This window comes from Neofelis nebulosa, chromosome 10 (genome assembly GCF_028018385.1).
Source record: "Neofelis nebulosa isolate mNeoNeb1 chromosome 10, mNeoNeb1.pri, whole genome shotgun sequence".
In the NCBI taxonomy this organism is placed as follows: Eukaryota; Metazoa; Chordata; class Mammalia; order Carnivora; family Felidae; genus Neofelis; species Neofelis nebulosa.
The window spans coordinates 58,475,813-58,495,517 of NC_080791.1; the positions used below are offsets into that span (position 1 = coordinate 58,475,813).

Consider the following 19,705-nt stretch of genomic DNA (forward strand, 5'->3'; position numbering starts at 1 on the left):
CACCTGGCCAACAAGTTTGATAAGGGAAGAACTGTTACTACATTTTAAGGGAAAGAACATTTGAAGGCCTGTGGACCTTTGGACAGAGAGGGCTCCTCTAGCTAGCACAGGGTTTCACAACCTTGCCATTATGGACATCTGGACCAGATAGAAATTCTTTGTTGTAGGGGGCTAACTTGTGCATTGTAGGATGCTAAGCAGAATCCCTGGCCTTGCCCCGCCTTCCCCCCCCCCCCCCGCCCCCCGGATGCCAGCAAACCCTCATTATGGCAACCAAAATATCTCTAAACATTGCCAAGTGTCTCCTGGGGAGGCAGAATTGCCCCCTGCGTGAGAAATATTCTCCGAGTGGAAGCTACACTGTGAGAGCAAGGTATGTACAGGGAATCCTCAGGGAAGACAGAAACCATCTGGCCAATCAGATTGGTTATGTTCATCTTGAGGTTCAGTGGGGTGACTGATAGTTTCACCTTCACACCTGATGTTTACTTTTTTTTTAATGTTTATTTATTTTTGAGAGAGAGAGAGAGACAGATGGAGTGCAAGTAGGGGAGGGGCAGAGGGAGAGGGAGACACACAGTCTGAAGCAGGCTCCAGGCTCTGAGCTGTCAGCACAGAGCCTGATGCAGGGCTCAAACTCAAGAACTGCGAGATCATGACCTGAGCTGAAGTCGGACGCCTAACCGTCTGAGCCACCCAGGTGCCCCCACACCTGATTTTTAATACAAGATGTCTCTGTGGGTAAAATGAGGACCAGTGTTTAGAAGTTACTGAGTGGCATTTTGACTCCATATAAGGAAGACTTTGTGCCTTGTTGGAGCTGTCCCAAAGAGGAATGGCTGGCTTTGGTTGTGGGGAGTGCTTTTTTTCTTAAGTTGTGCCAGCAGAAGCTTGACATACCCTTAAGAGGGATATTGCAGATAAAGCCTGATAGTTTGTAGTTCAGTAAATTATTAATCTGTTAAGTGGATTAAATGAATGTGCTTTTTTTTTTTTAATACCCAATGTTATTTTCTCCTTAGTTACTGTTGTCCCTAGATGTCGTCATCAACTTACATTTAAACAACCTAACTCTTCACCTTTAGAGAATTTGCTTTCATTATCACCCTCTCATTTAATCTACACTATAGTCCTATTATGGTGGATTTCTATTCAGGTTTGAAAGCTGAGGCTCAGAAAGGTAATATGTCGAATGTCATCCAAGTAGCAAGCAGCACAACTAAAAAGATATCACTCAGGTTTAAATTTCAGGTTAAGTTTATTGACTTTTTTCATGAGATTGATTGTACTCATTAAGAGAGGGATGGCAGTAGTAGGGAGTTTTCTCAGGTACCTCAGGTAGAATTGAGCAAACATATGTGTAAATGGGCTTATACATATACATATTTTCTCTTAAACCCACACGTGATTGTACATGCATATAGACACACCTACTATAGTTTAGCAGAAAGAGGCCTGGGATGGAGACCAGAAGAGTTGGATTCTAGACTTGGTTCTGTACAACCTTGGATAATTTATGTCCATGCTCTGGACCTTGGTTTTTCCAACTGTAAAATGAGGGGGCTGGACTAGGACCTTTGAAAGTTCTGTCTAGCTGTTAGACTCCTGATTCTGTCACCAGGGTGCTATGTACTCAATATCCACCACCCTAGCAGGGACCTTTCTAGCTACCCTGCCCGTAGTTGACCAGCCAGCCTTTGCTCACATATATATCTCCAGGGTATTCATTCCCTCCACAGGCAACCCTTTCTACAGTGAGAATGTCTGAATATTAGAAGGCTTCACCTTCTCCTGTGTTGAAATCTTCCTGAAGTCCCATTGAAATGTCCTGCAGCTACCTCCCACTGTCCTCACAGGCTGTCACAGTCCCTGGAAAGGACCACAATGTGCCCCTTTTCTTTAAAGCCAGTAGTGTGTGAACCTGTGGAATTTTTAAATAGAGGTTGGCTCGCCCGCCCCTCCCACTCCCACCAGGCTTCCTCCCGACACAGATTTTGTGGCTTCTAATTGCTACAGAAAATTCAGGGCACTTTAACAAATTCAGTTTAATTTTACCAACACTTGCTAAGGCTGTTTGTAATTGGGTCTCCCTCCTACTTATTCCACACTCTCTTGTTCGGCTATCAACAAGGAGACTTGGGGGTCAAGGCAAGACTCAGACATAGAGCTTTGTTCAGACATGTAAATCTGATGGTCAATAAACCGATTAGTCTAAAAGGCATCCTTGATGTAAGGATCAATGCCTTTGAAGGTGGTAGGGGCTCTCCAACTGAAAAAGATTTATGGTAGTGCAGAAGGATTGAAGAGAGGGCTAAAACAGTTTTTATCTCACTAATGTGCAGACTCTATTTATTTTCCTGTTTGATGGACCCTAAAATTATAGTTAGGGACCTGAGAGAAAGAATAGGGCCTCATAAACAAAGCCTCTTTCATAAGGCAGAGCTGGGACTTCTAGTGATCTAATTCCCTTTTTTCTGTCACAGTATTGCCTTTAATGAAATGATGACATGAAGGCTAAATGTCAGATGTCCAAGATTGGACTGCAGAGACCTATAACTCAGAAAGGAACCGCTGCCCAGGTCATGCGAAGCCCTGAACTCTGAGCCAGCTCTGCACTGATTTGCTGTGCGATTTCGGGAAGGTCGCTGCCCCCCTCTCAGCTCCAGATTCATTTGAAATGTAAAAAGTTGAATGCAAGTCTCTAATATCCTGAAGGCATAGCATTCCAAAGTCCTAATCCTGTGACCTTCAGACTTAGGTAGAAGTCCATTCACAAGTGCCAGACCTCCAGTGAGGGAGCTGAGTCTAAGTTCATTTCAGCAAAATCAGTGAGTTTGTTTTTTGTTTTTGTTTGTTTGTTTTTGCATCATCAAGCCCAATAGCTTCTTTTACTTAGATGCACAGAATAACAAATCCTAAATTTTGCCTTACCAAGGTAGCTGAGGCTATAGCTCCAGGGGACTTTATACTCCTCAGTGGTGCGGACAGGACTGTCAGTCAGTTGTAGAAAGTCCACTGCAGTGATTTTCTCATAAGTCTCACTGAAATACTCAGAGACTTAGAATATCAACACTAGAATGCCTTCTGATACTATCCAGTCCAAATGAGGGTATTCCTTGAGAGAAGAATTGACCTGACTCACTGACAAAGCCCAGGATGGGAGCCCAGGCAGTTCCTGCAGCCTCTTAACACAGGTGGAAACCTTGAGAACTACTGTAGTTGGAGGAAGGAGCACTGGGTCCTGAGTCCTGGCGAGCAGTTGCTCTGTCTCAGCCATCTGTCCGTCATCTCATCTGTGAAATGTCTGTGTTGGGGGCTTAATGATCTCTAGCTCTGCTTCTTCCTTCTCAAACTGTCTGGACAAATGAGCAAGGCCTTCTTCTGCAGCATCATCTTTTGGCTGCCAAGGGTACTCTGGCTGCTGATTTGTATTCTGAGTATATGTGTATCTCATTTCATAACATGAAGAAAGGGAAACATTTTCAGAAAAAGTTATTCTTAGACTTGGAAACCAAATTCTCCTGCAGACTCTTGGTGCTTTTTGATTTTCCTCAGAGAGATAACCTCAATACTTTGTAAGGTGGTTGATTGTCCTTGTGGCATAGAGGAATAGAGCAGCCTTCCCCTAGGGATAGAAATTCCAGAGCACATTCTTGGGGAACATAAAGGAAAGTTGCCAGTATCGTTGGCTTATTAACTTGAAAGAATTGTGAAGTCATGGTATTTTAAACCATACAGTTTTAGAATCTTAGAATCCTGGAGTCTGTGTTCCAAGTTGGATCACACAATGGAAGTCATAGTTTAACCTCTCTATTGTAGTCTTTCAGACCAGTCTCTGCTTGCACACCGCCAGGGTAGGAAGCTTACTAAGTGTTTCTCTATACAGTGAGAGAGAGAAAAGAATAATAGCTCACCTTTATGAAATGCTTTTAATGTGTCAGGCACTATTCTGAGGGCTTTGCAATTATTAATTAATGTATTTATCACAGCAACCCAATGAAATAGGTACTGTTGTCCCCATTTTACAGATGAGGAGACTGCTGTTTTCTACAGCTGTTAAATAGCAGGGCTGGGGTTCAGACCCAGGCAGTCAGTCTGGCTCCAGACTACTCATAACCGCTACTCTGTGCTGTATAGCTTTCAGAGACAGGTATCTTAGGATTCAAGGGTATCCTGCCCTTCTGCATAGAAAAGAGATGCTCTCCACTCTGGCAGGACTCCTCATAACCTTATTTTATTCCTTTAAATCAGATTGAGCAAGCTATCCCTGTAGAAGTCCAAATAATAAATACTGTAGGCTTTTCAGGCCGTATGGTCTCTGTCATAACTACCGTTGTAGCAAGAAAGCAGCCATAGTTGAGAAGTAAATGAATGGACGTGGCTGTTACAATAAAACTTTGCTTACCAAGATAAGTTGCAATTACAAAAACTGTAGTTTTCAGGTTTTATGTATTCATTTATTTATTTAATTTTATGGTTTATTTTTTAGTAATCTGTACACCCAGCATGTGGCTCGAACCCATGACCCCGAGATCATGAGTCGCATGCTCTTCCAACTGAGCCAGCCAGGCGCCCCTATAGTTTGCCTGTTTTAAATGTTAATAGCGTGAATAAAAGATTCAGTGGTAAATTAAATTTGTAAATAGTCTCCTGCATATCCCTATCTCGGAGATTCATAGTTCATCCTGTCATTTTAAAACTTCTCAGGGTCATGGAATAAAAAACAAACCTATTTATCTCTATTCTACATTACCGCACTTTTTTTTTTAAACAGTGATTAAAATCCTTCAGAATGATATAGTTCATCGCACAGTCTTGGGACACGCCCATTTTGAGAACCTCCACCTGTTTTACAGATTAAAAAACCATACCTCCCAGGTGAAGTGCCCCTCAGATGGCTCCTTGTAGATATCACAGACTTAGACTTCTGTCTGCCCCTGCAGTATCTGCTTCACCTGCCTTGACCACATATCATAATTAGTGCCACAATCTAGAAACTTGGAGGAATCTGCTCCAGACTCCTCTCAGCTGATTGGCACCTCCATGTCTAGTTTCTCTTTTTTTCACAATGCTACCTTCTCCTGAATGTATTCTTTCCACTCCATCTTCATTGCTACTTATTTCCCAAATGTATTTGACCACAAAACCAGTTTCTCATGGAATAAACTATGGATCTGCAGATGGAAAAGTAAATGACATGATTCCAGGGAAGAGGACAAGGATGCCTTTCGGTGGTGCCTTTTGTGGTGACCAAATAGCAGCGTTCATATCCTACTGAGTATCTCATCAGGGGCGGGGAGGTGGGGGGGGCGGGCGCCAGGCCAGTGCTGTGGATGGAGACAGATTTGTGACCTTACAGCAGCTTGCTTTTACTTGGGGATAGGGTAAAAGAGACCTAGGATCTTTAGAAAAATGGGATTTTAGTTCAGGAGGAGATCTTCATTCTTAGCCTTCTGATTTAACAAAATAGGAAACTAAAGCCCAGACACTTGATAATAGGCACACCAAATTGGAAAAAAAAAAGCCTGAACTGAAGCCTTGGTCTGTTTTCTTCCAATAAAGCACCCCTCTTTGCTCTGCCCCCCAGTCCCTTCTTGCAGAATCAGCACCACGTTGCTGACAGTCCTTGGTGAGCATCTTGTAGGTGAAAGACCTTACTTTGAGGCAGGAGAAGGTCAGTGATGTACCAACCAGACTGAGCCTGGATGGGAAGCCCAGGGAAGAAGTATCAGCAACACCCCATTGGAGATCCAAAGCCAAGGTCTTCTGGCACTGTCCCTTCAACTTAGAAAGAAGGAGCAGTTTGTAAAAACACTTGCCCTTTCTGAGCCCATTGTATAAAGTAAGAGAGTTAGGGGTCACTTGATGATTACTTGGTTTCCATAGAATCATTTCATTTTGTGTTATGTGAGTACACAGTCTTGTTCCTGGGTGATTTATGTCTCAGCTTTTTCCTGTGGACATAGGATCTGACTCTATTTTCCAGAACAGTCAAAGGTAGCACAGTTTAATCGAGTCACTGATTGTGAGCTCCCTGGGGCCTAGGTTTCAGGTTGATGTGAACTTTCATGACCCCTGACTTCAGGCAGAGGTGGTTCCCTCCAAGCCCCAGGAGTGGGGGGAAAGGCTGGCTCTGAATGGTGTTTTCTGTGGGCTTTTCACCTTAACCCTCTCAGGGAAGAAGGGGAATGTGGGAGAGAGAATTCCAAAGAGAGAGATACAAGGAGAGAAAAAGAATAAGGGGGAAAACAAAAGAGAAACAGCAGCAGAAGACACCTGGGCTGCTGAGTGAGGAGACAGAAAAGCAGGAAGACAGAGTGAGATAAAGGGCAAGTGGGCGGAGGGTCTCCTGTCTGTGTGTACGTGCCTGTCTCACAGCATGTAGACAGAATCCCAAACTGTCTGAGCTGCAAGGGTCCCTTAGGAGATCATCTGGTTCCAGCCTCTTATTTTATATGTCATACCCCTGAGACCCAGAAAAATACAAGATGCCAGAATCACTTGTGTGCCCTGTGCACCAGGACTGAGGGAGCTGCCTCTGGGGCCAAGGCTCTCTGGGTGGAGCCCTGTTCACTGTTCTCATCTGTGTTTCCAGCCTGGAATCAGCCCATCCTTGTCTGGGGAGTCGTGACTGGGACCTGCTACCTTCTGACAATGTTCTGTCAACTAACTGGAAGTCTCTCTTATTGCCTTGGTACAGGATATACTGCAGGGACACCGTACAAGGTCCCACCGACCCAGAGTAATACTGCTCCACCCCCCTACTCCCCATCACCCAACCCCTATCAGACGGCCATGTATCCAATCAGAAGTGCCTATCCCCAGCAGAATCTGTATGCCCAGGTAGGTGCATGTGGAAGCCTGGGCCCACCACTTCTGTAGGTAAAGGAGTGACCAGCCTAGGAGGGTTGGGGGTGGGTGAGGAAGAGAGGGAAAGCAAGTTCATGGCTCTGGCCACTTGCCATTATTATATCATAGAAATGGTAGCCCTGTAGTCTACAGACTCCCTCACCCCACCTCAGCCCCTCAGGGGTGATGCATGAAGCCGTTTAGATGAATAGCGCCCAGAATGTCAAAGGAGCAGGGGCCCCTGAAAATCATCTAGCTCAATTCCTTCTTTTTTTTTTTTTTTTTTTTTCTGGAGAGAGAGAATGAGGGGGAGAGGGAAAGAGAATTTTAAGTAGGCTCCACGCCCAGTGTGGAGGTCAATATAGGGCTCAGTCTTACCACCATGAGACTATGACCTGAGCTGAAACCAAGAGTTGGATGTTTAACTGACTGAGCCACCCAGGCACTCCATTCAATTCCTTTTTATACAAGTGGGGAAGCTGAGACCCAGAGGAGAGTGAGTTGTCCAAGGTCACACAGGGAGCTGTTGGTTGAGTCAGGATGAGACCCCATGTGTCTTGGGCTTCTCTCCCTAACCCCCACACCTACCCTTCCTTGATAAAATCTGTGAGCTGAACAGGGAGGAGATAAGTTCTCAGGCTCTGTCACCAGTTCCCTGTGTGACCATCAGTAAGTTATTTCTCTTGAGTGCCTTAGTGTCCCCATCTGGGCTCTTTCAGCTAGAGAGAATGTGTGTACTCTGAGGGGATGGCTATGACAGGGACTATATGAGGCTCCAGCATACCACATGGCACATTTTTTCTCGGCTGACAGTTCTACATGAGGTTTTTAAGTAGTGAGGAGAACAGTTTTTGATTTAAAGAAAAGCTACATTGTAGAATAGAATGCAAAACTTTTAAAAGATAGAAGTGGGCTGGAGATCGTTTTTCTGGTTTGTGGTAGGCTGCTTTGCACTATGTTCTCAGACCTCTGGGATTATAAACCCATATTCTGAGGCTCCTGTCATTAGTTAGTAGAGGCATTGGGAAAGCTCTGGAGTAAGATGACCCAGGGGGCTGTGTCTACTCCCCACAAAGGTCACCAGGCCTGTGGGCTGTGGCAGCAGGAAGCAGCACTGTGATCTAGGCAGTGGCAAGTCACCTAAGACAACTGTCTCCATCCTCACCTCTTTGCCTAAAGAGAAATAGTAAGAGACATCTGGGGAAAAGCTCTGCATTTGTGACAGTCCCCAGTAGGTAAAACGGCAGTACTCGCACCAGTGTGATCGCCCCGCTGGTAATTCCTCATGTGCATGTACACAGTGGTCTGGATTCACCAGCCCCATCCATATTCTCACTCACTGACTGTGGTCCCTGCCCTTACATTTTAGGCAGCTCATAGAAGCACACTGCAGTAAGATCCAACCATTTTAAAATGTCAGAATTCAGGCTGTTACCCTATTAGATCATCATAGCAACCCTAGGAGCAAAGCAGGACAGGGCTGGAGCCTTATTTTTCGTAATTCATAACGAAAAGCTGAGCCCGTTACTGCACTGTCCAGAGTCATGTAGTAAGACAGACACAGAATCCCAACTGCGGCCCAGACCTTGTATCTCTAGGTCCATGCTTATCTGGCCCTATCCCATAGGGTCTGGGAGGAACAGGCTCCCCCTCCCTTTTCCTCCTCCCCATGTCCTACCCCACATCTCCAAAAGCTTGTGTGACCTCGGCCTCTTTTCCCTCAGGGAGCCTACTACACACAGCCGGTGTATGCTGCCCAGCCCCACGTCATCCACCACACCACGGTTGTCCAGCCCAACAGCATTCCCTCCGCCATCTACCCAGCGCCTGTTGCTGCTCCCCGGACCAACGGTGTGGCCATGGGCATGGTGGCCGGCACCACCATGGCAATGTCAGCAGGTGAGGGCAGCATCTATGTCAGTGTCCATCCCCCTTCTCCAGAAACTCATGACAGACTGGAGAACACAGTCATGGAATCAAGTGTCCCATAGCATGAGAAATTGTGTTCTGGGGGTTTCTGGGAATGTTGTCCATAGGGATGAGAAAGATGTCACCGAGGAGGATATACTGAGCTAGACCTTAAAGGGTGAATAGAAGCTAACCAGAGAGATGGAAGAGGGGAGGGCAGTCCAGGTGGAAAGAACATGAGCATAACACGTTCACAGAATGGAAATGGTCCAAGGCCCTTAGAAAAAAGGGGCATGGGTTTGGAAGAGCAGCTGGAGTAGTCAGCAAAGTAAAGTGGGGAGACTCGAATACCTCTAGGTAATGGGGAGCTAGCAAAGGGGTTCAAGCAGAGGAGAGATGGTTTTGGTTTAAACGTTCTTGGGCTGCAGGGTGGAGGCACAGTTATATAGGAGAGGCTGGAAGCAGGTAGGTCAGTGGGGAGGCTGTCATTTAGAGGAAAGATGATGGCACTAATACTCTGGTAGCAGCAGGGTTCTAGAAGGGAGTGCACGGGGCTAATGTTATTGAGCAGGCAGAAGCTTAAGCCCCTGTCCAATAATTAATTGTAAGGCATGAGGGACCCCTTTTCCATTTCTGGCTTACTCCAGAAATCACATCAGAGCCCTGCTCTTCAGGAACCCTGAGGATAGGGATGGAGACGACACTGGGAGAGTAAGTTTAGGGAAGTCTCTGGGTGCACGGCGGACATTCAAAAGAAGAGCATGAGATGACAAGAGGGTTGTGGATAACTTTTAGAGACCCAACTTTTAAAGAATCATTTGAGGGAAGAGAGTACAAGGGGTCTAGTGGGCAGGGGGTGAGAATTGGGATTTTATGTGGCCCCCTAATGTAAGGGGTTGTTGAGGCCTCGTTCCCTAAATCAGGTTAGCAAGCTATCGAATATCTGCTTGGTGCCAGCCTTCGTTCTGGTCCTGGGGACCAGTTACTGATAGATCAGACCAGAGCCCTGCCTTTAGGAACAGCAGGGCCCATGGGAAATACAACCATATAAACCAACAATTTCCACTCGGTAGATTACAAAAAGCATACAAAGAAGAGTAGAAGGAGGCCACTGAAGATGAGTGATTGACTCTGTCTTGGCGTATCAGCAAAATTTTCCCTAACGAGATGAAGCCTGGCAAGGTGGGAGGGGCAGGAAGTTCATGAGCAGGTGGGGGGCCCAGGTGGGGAGCAGTTGTGTGAAAGACCATGGCTTCATCCTCTTCATCCCAGCACCCTGGGACAGCCTCACTGGGTTTACTCTTCTCTCTGGATGCTCAGGTACCCTGCTGACTGCACCCCAGCACACCGCGATTGGGGCACACCCTGTGTCCATGCCAACATACAGGGCCCAAGGGACCCCTGCGTACAGCTATGTGCCCCCGCACTGGTAAAGCCTGCAGCCCATCCAAGTGAGTGGGGCCTGGGCTGGGAGAGGTAGGAGGATGACCAAATACCAGAACCGCCCCTAGCAAAGCACAGGTGTTGGTAGGGGCCAGTGACAGTTACCAGTTGCTTTCCTGCTCTGAGTTCAGTAATATTACCCTTAATGATAGCTGTCACTTTCCATATGTTCTAGATACTTTACGTATGTTATCTCATAATCCTTAGAGCAGCTCTGTGAAATGAGGATTATTAGTTCTGTTTTACTGATAAATGCATAGTTCAACATCACTTAACCAGTAAGAATTAAGCTGGAACTTGAACTCCAGCCCTCTAGTGCTAAATTCTGTGCTCTTTACCTACAGTCTCTAGACTTCCTTTAACTCTGGCCCTCATTCTTCAGATGCAATCTTACCTTAATCAGATGTTGGCGATGGTAGCGGGGGAGGGGGGCGGCTGGAGACCTTGGGCCAACATCCCCCCCCCACCCACCAGCTTCCTTACTGCCCTCGACTGCTCCTGAGGGACATCAACTTTTAATACCTCTGCCCTACCTCCTGATCTCCCCTACCCTGCACGTCCTCCAGGAGCTCTCGGCACTGGACAGGAAGCAGGCAGCTCCACTAGGGAGGCACAGAGGGCTCCATTTAGGGCTCCCACAGTGAGGGGAGGGGATCCAGTGGCTTCCTGAAATGGCCTGACAGGAATATCATGGTCACTAATGGCTCTCCTCTTCCTTCCTCAGATCTGGAGTCACACATTGTATGCAACTACTCAAGTCTTACACAGGTGCTGGAGCAGTTCCCTAGCAGCACCACCTCTATTTGCAAGAAGAGACAACGGAAGTGCAAGGGTCACTTTATGCATCTTTAACGGTTTTGGTTTTTATTTTTGGTTTTTGTAAAAGCTGCTTTTTCTAATCTCCTGCCTCTCCCCAATGTCTCCTTCTTAGCAGCTACCCTTCCAGCTCTGTCCCCTCCTCCTGACCAAGCACATCCTCTCTGCTCTTCTCTCCTTCCCCAAGCATCCAGTCCCCGGGGATCCTAGTCTAGTGACAGAGAGCAGGGTTTATTGCAATGGTTCAGCTGAAGGTGTGATTTCCTTTGAAGAGCGTAACACTTGTGGCCCTTGGGTCTAGGGTAGGAACTCAAAGCTGTTGAGCAGGTTACATCTCTGGGAGATTGTTCTTTATTTTTCCGGAGCAAGATTAGTTTAGGACGTTACTATGTCCTGACACAAAGGAAATGTCTTCTGAGAACCATCGCAACAGACCGAGAACAGGACCACCTGAATTAGGTAGGAGTGTTCATAGCAGCTTAATACCCCAGGTGAGAACCTGGGAAAACCAGATTCTTTCTTTGGGAGAACTTGAGGGAGGGTGGGGGGAGGGAGGGCACTGGGGAAAGGAAGAGGGGAGAGAGGTGCTTGCCTGCTGGCTTTGATTTGTAAGGTCTCTCGCCAAATTGTCTGGGCCTGGACCTTCTGATTTGCACAGTGTTGTTAACTGACCTGGCACTTCCTCAAAATGTAATTTTGACCTCGGTCCTGCCAAGCAGCTGCAGGGTGATGGTATCCCAGCCTCCCAAAGCCTTGGAAGGCCAGATGCCCTATGTAATCCAGACCTTGGCCCTTGAGCCCACAGGGACCCACTCTGATGAGATGCTTCCTCCTGATTAGAGTGGGAACCTATGGCATTTCTCTCCCTTCCCTCTGCCCTTCCCAGTGCCAGGGCTCACCAGCCTGTCCGTGGGGCTCTTGGTTATCTTGTGCCATTCACGGCCAAAGTGAAGGAACCACATTCCAGGTGGGTGCTGGCAGCTCTGAAGGTCAGGATAGTGAAGGAAAAGCAATAGCAATAAACATTTCATAGACTCATGGAACTGACGGGACCTTAGCAATCATCTCATCCATTCCCCTGTTTGATAGATGAGGAAGCTGAGGCTCAGAGAAGATGAAAGGACTTCCCTAGATCTTGCAGTAAATTAGCATTAAATGCAGGCTTCCTACCATGGGGCATGTTATCCACAAAAATTTAACTAGGGATGGATTGGCTTGGTTTTGTAGAAATTAAGTCAGCAGCACTCACACCCGGTGAACTCTGGAACAGTCTCTGGGCTTTTGTTTCTGCTCTTTTTCTCCATCGATTCCAAAGCGGGGTTAAAGACTGGGCAGAGGTCACATGGGGGCAAATGGCAGGAACAGAAATTGCAAATGAAGAAATAGCATTTGGAAATTCTGTGAAGACATCTAGAACTCTCGTTCTATACCTGACTCCAGCCCTAGGAGAAGGAGAAAGCGGGCTGGCTGAAAAGGAGGATCTATGCTTTTAGGACAAAAGCCCCTCCTCCTGAAAAGAGAAGGGGACAAGGATGAGGCCCAGGAGGCATGGGCTTTCATGGGAGAAGAGGAACCCCCAAGTCAGGAGCCCAGGTTGCCCAGCATTGTCCCCTGCACCCAGCTTTTGGCTGAGCCAGCAGCTCCTGTGTGGGTGGGGGTGCAGGAACATTTTACTGTACAAAATGGGATCATTGATAACATTTGGGACTTTTAAACAACCCTTTTCATTTTAAATTCACATGCACTTGGACATACCCTTACCCCTACCTCCCATGTCTCCCTTAAAGGAGGAAGAAATCAGGAAACTCTTGAGCCAGAAGGACCTCAGAGGTTGTCTGGCATTCCCAGGAGGGCAAAGCCCATCAGCATCCAACCCAGAGCCAGGAGTTGGGGGACCCACCTTCTTGGCTTTCCAGGGAACTGCAGGACCAGTAAGGAGAAACCTAGCTATTCTAAATGGTCTGTTCTAGAGTGCTGATGGGGTTTCATTTTAAAACAACAAAGTTTTCCAGTGTTAATCCATTTTTTGCAGATACCTTCTCCTACTCTCTGGTTTTGTAAGGGTGGGTGAAGGTTGTTCTAGATTATGTCATATGTGTGTGGAAAATGCCAAAATAATACTAATGATAATAATAGGAAACCTTTGCATTTGTCAGGTGCTTCATAGATTTCAGAGCACTTCACAGCCTTTAATTTACTGGCCCTGAGAGAGAGAGAGACGGGGTCAGAGTTATTACACCCATCTAACAAATGAGGAAACTGGTTGTAGAAGAAAAGGGAGCTTGCCAAGGTGAGCAGAATGCTAGCTAGTATCCTAATAGGTTTCCATGTACCCTGCTACCTCTAGGTGGGCTGGGTAGAACCACAGAGAGGAAGTAAAAAGGAGGAGACCTAGGAATGGCCCTGTTGCTTTTGTTCTTCCTATGCCAGTAAGGAAAAACTAACATCTAGTACCTCACAGTTCACAAAGCAATTTCACATCCATCATGTGGCTTAACCCTGTGAAATAGATTATTCCTCCTATTTGATCCATGAGGAAACTGAGACTTGGGAAAGCAAAGTGATTTGCTCATAAGTGGCAGAGCCACTTGAATCCCAGTTTGTCTGCTTTCCCTCCAGTCTGACTGCACATACAGGCTTGAGGGCTAAAGCATCTATGCTCTGCACCCTTTCTTTGCCCTAGTATGTAATTCCAGATCAAAGACAGGCCCCAAGGCGAAAACAAGGTACAGAAAGGCTGTGGTCTGGAAGAGCCCCAAGTCCAGCACCCTCTTTTCAGTGTGCATGGCGGAGCCCCAGTTCTGCTGGCCTCCCCCTCTTGCTTTGACGGAGATCCACAAGCCTGGCCAAGCTTGGGGAGTCATCGCAAAGGGAACAAGTCCAGGAGAGCAGGGGTAGTAGTAGTGTGCCTCTGGCAGAATGAACATTCGTGGCAGGATCATAGGCATCTTTTGGGAGGCATCTAAAGATAATGGGTGGCCCATTGGTAAAGCTGGACAGAAGGTCAGAGCTGGAAGGGCCCTGTCATTGTTAGGAAGGCCAGCAAGCCAGAGAGGACAAGGAGTGTGCCCACATGACATAGTGAGCTACAGTGCTGGCACCAGCATGCAGACACCTCCACTCCAGTGCCTGCCCCCAGTACCACAAGCTTGGTGGCCAGGGTTAGGGGTACAGGTGGTTTTAGTCACCAGCCAACCCTCTTGGCTTCCCCAACTTGTACCTGACTCCCTTTCCTCATTAGCCTGGGGCCCAGGAATCTGGAGTCTGGAGTGCCGCCCAGTGGTGAGAGCCTGAAACATAACTTTCCTGCCACTTGTGAAAACATTTTTTTCCTCATGAGACGGGACAGTTGCTGTGGCTCTTCTCTCTTGGCAATGACCCTAAAGTGTATATCCCCTTATCTAAATATCGAACAAGGACACACAAACCTATCCACATGTTTTTTTAATGTACAAAGTGCTTTGACATTCATTGATTGCCAAATCCTCATTTTATAGATGGAAAAAACTTAAGTCTTAAAAGGCTTAGGAGACTTGGGGCACGTGGCTGGCTCAGTTGGTAGAGCATGTGACTCTTGATCTCGGTTGTGAGTTCAAGCCCTATGCTGGGCCTAGAGCTTACTTTAAAAAAAAAAAAAAATGGCTGAAGAGATTTGCCAGAAGTCATACAGTTAAGAGAAAGAGCTGAGATTTGAACTCTTCAAATCCTCTGCTCTTTCTGCTGGCACCTGCTGGATCTCAGTGGCAGGCATTAAGAAGGGGTGGGCTGCTACCTGTCTGTTCCAAACAGAGGAAGACTCCAAAAGACCTGGGGAGCTCAGTCTTCCCAATTGAGATTTTTTATGAGGGGCCCCGAGGACCCTGGCAGCACCAGGAGGATGAAAATTGGCAACAGAAGGCCTAACCTGAACATAACACTTTGGGGTCATGATGCCGAGAGCTGAAGACACATTCAAGGGCAGCCCCCAGGTTTCTGTCCATTGAAAGACCCGTGTCCCAGGGAAGCCTGCATACCCCTTGCTTTCTGACCCTGGAGGGCCTGCCCACTGTCCAAACACAGTGAGTCAACACTCCCAGGGGACCTGATGTAGCCTTGAATGGCCAAAAGCACATGCCTTCAATCCCTGGGCTTGCTTTTCCCATGGGTGAGAACCAGGACCAAGAGAGACACTGTATAGTTCCAAGTTTGACGTTTACCAATCTCAGCTAGGAATGCTCCTTTGGAGGGGCTTACTCTGTTCTGAGTGGCATTCAGAAATGAATCACATGGAGCATAAAACGCAGGCAGGCCCTTAGTCACCAAGTTCTGGTGTCCTTGTGTAGACAAGATTTAGCCAAGAGCCCCAGTGAGGCCCTGGCTGAGCCAAGCCCGGAGCCCTGCATATCCAATTCCTTGGGTCTGCCTCATGGCCAGAGAAGGAAGGCCTGGAGGACATGGGTCTTGGTCTTTGTGTGGTCTTGGTTATAGCACTCTGGCTGGATTAATCATTTAGGTATCACCATGGCATTTCTTAGTTGCATTTGAGTGAAGATAAATGGAAGCCCTGTTTTTCCACCCTCTGTTCTACCACATCACTACAGAGTGTGCGGTCCCCAGCTGCTTGCCAAGCTTCAGAGTCCAGAGAGGGGCAGGTTAGGCAGTGGAGTGAGCAGGTAGGAGGGGCACAGCCCCAGGGGAATCCAGGCCCAGCCCAACAGCAGAGGAAACTCAACCAGGCTAACATTGAATTCCATTCCTGAGCCTCAGAGATCAAGTTTCCATGGGCATGCCAGGTTGGCTGCAGGGTTTGTCCTTTACCTGTGTTCCCTTCTCCTAGAAAACTTGTTTCTGAAGTTATGTATTACATGGTTCCAGGGCCCAGCCTTCACAATTCCTGCCTGGCAGGCCAGCTTCAACATTCCATAGCCAACTTTGCCCGAGCCAGACTTGGGCCCTGTTCCCTCAGTTTCTCCAATGGTTATTTTCTATCTTGCATGCTGTTGAGTCCAACCCAGTGGCCAAGTGAGGAACACAGGAGTTGGGACTGGCTGCCACAAAACCAGAAAGGGTAACTAGAGCTCTTGCTTCCCTGCGGCTGCATCCATAGTCCCTGGGCATTCATGCTGTGGCGGTGAGGCCCTGGACCCATTGCAGCTCCTGGCAGAGCGGGTACTCTCCTTCCTGAAGAGAACCTATAGAACAGCTTTGCAGATAAGTACCAGCCCATAGGAGTCAAATGGGTGAAATCCTCTTTGGGCCTGACCCCAGCAAGACCAGCATCTCAAGGCTCTAGCCTTCCTCCTCATGCCTGTGAGTCAGGAAAAGAGTGGGATTACCCACAGACCACCTTCTCAAGTCAGCCAGATCGTGTGGATCTATGGTGGGACTCAAGCTCCTCTTTACCCCAAGGGGAGGTAAGGCCAGGCCTCTAGCAACTTGGAGTTGTCTATAATGACCTTTAAAGGCCCAAGGGTCTATCTCCTGACTAAAGGCATTGCATCCCTATATCATATCACGTGACAGAGAAACCTGTTCTCGTGGCATGTAACATCCCTGTGAGAGCATTGTATATGATTTTGTATTTTTTAATTCATTTTAATCTACAGGTTGGAATCTAATTTTTAAATTTTATTGGAACTCACATTTTAAAAAGAAAAGCATTTAAAATAATAATAATAAACCTTTGACCGGTGTCTTCCAAGTAGTTTGATCAAAGAACTTATCAGTGTTTTCAAAACACAGCCTGGAGTGTAAAGATTGGAAAGCCCCGTGGCCTCGCCTTGTGTGTATGAAGTGTAAATCTGGTTTTGTTTTGTTGTTTTGGATTCTTTTGGGTTTTTGTTTCATTTTGTTTTGAAGATCAGATAGTGATCACTCTGAAAGATTGAAGCCAATAATTTGTAACTATGATATTTACTGTAAGCTGTAGAACATTCAATAACTATTAAAAGAAAAAAAAGTTTCCAAAAAAAAAAAAAAAAAAAAGTCCGGGGTGACCAGACTGGTGGTTCTTGGGGCAGGGAGACACCACCTCTTAGGCCAGTGAGTCCCCTGGGTTGCTCCCCAAGCTGATGCTAACCTTGTTTTCACCAGTCAGGTAATGACTATGCTGCATCTCCCCTCAGGCATAGCAGGGCTTCCTTGGGATTCAGTTGAGGGGTCTGGGAAGTGACCATCAGCACCTGGACTAATTGAGGTGTGTGATACACGGCCAGGAGGTCATAAATGATGAAGGCTGCCATCTTCCAAGGCTCACCGTGTGGCCAGCGCTGTGCTTTATGTTTGCTAGTTCTCAAAATCCTCACAGCAGGATGGGAGGCGAGCCCTATTTATTAACCCTGCCCTCAAGACAGAGCAGCCAAGGAGGGTAAGTACCTTGGCCAAGGTCACAGAGCTGTGAGATTCAGAGTCGGAGCTCACACTTGGTCAGGCCCCACATTCTCCTGCCCACCCCAGAGGAGGCAGTGTCTGTGTTTGCTTAAAGGGAGAGTTTGTCAGCTGGGAAACCAAGGGAAGGAGCTTACAGGTTTGTAGTCACAGAAGGACAGTCGAGGGAGGTTATGTGGTCTCCACCCAAATGGTCAACTACTGTCCGTTTTCCATCCTAAATCTCTGCCTCCTCCTCCCTCTGGGCAAAGCCACTGCCCTAGTCCAGGCCCAGGCTTCTTTCCCTTGTCATTGTAGCCACCATTGCCTCCCAGGGCCTGGCCCCCAAATCCTGATGCTCCTATAGCCTGTCAAGTATTTCAGCCTCCTCAACTAGAGAAAAAACTAAGGCCCCAAGAGGCTCACTGACCTGGCTCACACTAGAGCTGTAATTGGACTTCAGGATATACTCCTAACTCTCCAGCCCTTGCTACCAACCTATGCCCTGTGCCTCTGCAGCATGCTCCCCAGTTTCCCTCCTGTCCTCACCTCACAGGAGACTCATTCTCCCTCCCTTGCAGTGGAAAGCTCTTATCATGTGTGGGAGCTGAGGGCACCTCTGGCCACAGACTTTGCTGGGCTGTGTCACAGCAGTTTCGCCAGAGCAGGAAAGGGATTTTCCAGGGACTCAGTTCCAGGTCACAATGGCAGGGCTGAGGACCAGGAGCAGACAGGGAGGTGGAGATCTGGGCCCCATACTCACAATTTTGGTCCTTGGGGTGAGGGGTGGAATAAGGAAAGGTCAGACTCAGAACTTCCCTCAGCCCAGCGCCCCAGTCTGTCCTCTGGCTCCCAGGGCTGCCAAGATTCAGAGGGACAAGCCAGGAAAACTTTCAGATGAGGGTGGGGGCCCTGAAGGCCAAGGGTATTGGATATACCCGTACCTGATCCCTCAGCAATGCATCCCATCCTTTTAGGGACAGGTGAAGAAATTTAGGCCAGAGTCCTACTTTGATCTTCCAGCAAGCAGAAAATGGGGTGCCGGGGTTGGGGGGTGGGGGCTGGCAGGCAGTGCTGGAGAAGAGCTGTGCTTATTACCCCAGGGCCCAGCACCAAGGTGAGGGTTATCTCTTACCTGGCCTGGGAAGCCAGACCCAGCCTCAGTCTCCACAGCAAGAGGGCGTTTAGAGTCCCCAGTCCAGCCTTCCCCTGGGAAAGGAGGCTGGAGAGTGGGAGGGACCCAACTCCCACCCCGTCTCTTGCTTTCTCATCATCTTGGTGTGTCATCCAAGTCCTGGGTGAAGTGGGGTTGGTTGGCTCAGGGGACAGCCAAGTTTGAGAAGCCAAATCTTGACATGCAGCTAAGAGTTGGCAAATAGGGACACCAAGTGGACCCTGGTAGTCCAAGGGAACATTTCCTTGGGAGCACGGATGATGGCCACTAGGCCCCTACAATGAACAACCTGTTTTAGACTTTGGCAACCCATGGTGCTCCAGAAAATTCCTCCTGATGTACAGCCTGTCTCTTTCCCTCCTCTCTCCTAGAACAGGGAAAGCTTTGTTTCCTAGGCCCTAGGAAGTCCCCTCCCTTTCCTACACACCTCAGAAGCCTCAGAAAGAGAAGCCTGTGCCCTGGAGAGGCAAGAAAGAGGCAGGGAGAGATCAAATCTCAAGGCATGTCTGCCCAGCTTCTCTGGGCAGGAGTTTTCTGTGCTGCTAACTGGGCCAGGTCCATGGCTTCTGCACAGGAGAAAGGCCTCTGCCCACAGACAAGATGGTGATCTCACTTTGCCATCCTGCTGTGGCCCCAGCCTTAGGGAGCCCTGGCCGGGTTGGGCAGGGGTCTGGGAGTAGGAGTAGTGGCACCTGTGGCCTCAGGGGAGCAGCAAGAGCAAACATGAGCTGGGCCTTCTGGAGTCCCATCCTGACCAGCCGCCTTCATCCAGCAGGTCTGGGGCTCCCACAGGCTGTCCCTTTCCACACTTCCCCAGACTCCACCAAACATCAGTATCCGGTTCTTCAGCCTCTCTTTGGGACTCTCCCATTAGCATTTAAACGTGTCCCCTTCTTCCACCTTTAAAAAATATACCAATACCTAGAGAGCCCAGAATTAAAAACCTTACCTCCCTGGGGCCCAAGTCCCTACCAGGTATCGCCTGTCACAATCTGGCTTCTGTGGGGAGCTCAATCCAATCAGACCTCGTCCTGTTCTCACCATGTCCACGAACCAAGGACTGCTGCAGTCCTGACCCTGTGGCAGCACCTGGCCTTGTGGACCATCCTGCTCCTCCCTCCCCTTCCCTCACTTGCAGGACACTGCAGTTCCCTGGTCTCCTTCCCACCT

At 48.0% G+C, this 19,705-nt stretch overlaps 1 protein-coding gene, 1 long non-coding RNA gene and 1 other non-coding gene across 6 annotated transcripts in view; 1 reads left to right on the forward strand and 2 right to left on the reverse strand.

Moving 5' to 3' along the window:
* The window catches only part of FAM168A (family with sequence similarity 168 member A), a 203,730-nt gene extending 192,630 nt beyond the window's left edge, over positions 1 to 11,100 (forward strand). For all 4 annotated transcript variants that reach the window (XM_058687838.1, XM_058687840.1, XM_058687837.1 and 1 more), the window contains 4 exons: positions 6,701 to 6,843; positions 8,574 to 8,748; positions 10,078 to 10,208; positions 10,925 to 11,100. In XM_058687838.1, the coding sequence (XP_058543821.1) occupies positions 6,701 to 6,843; positions 8,574 to 8,748; positions 10,078 to 10,190 (431 nt within the window). In that variant the 3' untranslated portion in view covers positions 10,191 to 10,208; positions 10,925 to 11,100. The remainder of the gene's footprint in view (positions 1 to 6,700; positions 6,844 to 8,573; positions 8,749 to 10,077; positions 10,209 to 10,924) is intronic.
* On the reverse strand, positions 1,235 to 10,928 carry LOC131487284 (uncharacterized). Its single transcript, XR_009249695.1, has 2 exons — positions 10,306 to 10,928; positions 1,235 to 10,264 (listed from the first exon to the last, which is right to left on the reverse strand). It is a non-coding gene; the product is annotated as an uncharacterized LOC131487284 (long non-coding RNA).
* On the reverse strand, positions 4,499 to 4,571 carry TRNAM-CAU (transfer RNA methionine (anticodon CAU)). Its single transcript has one exon. It is a non-coding gene; the product is annotated as a tRNA-Met (tRNA).
* Positions 11,101 to 19,705: the final 8,605 nt, after the last annotated feature.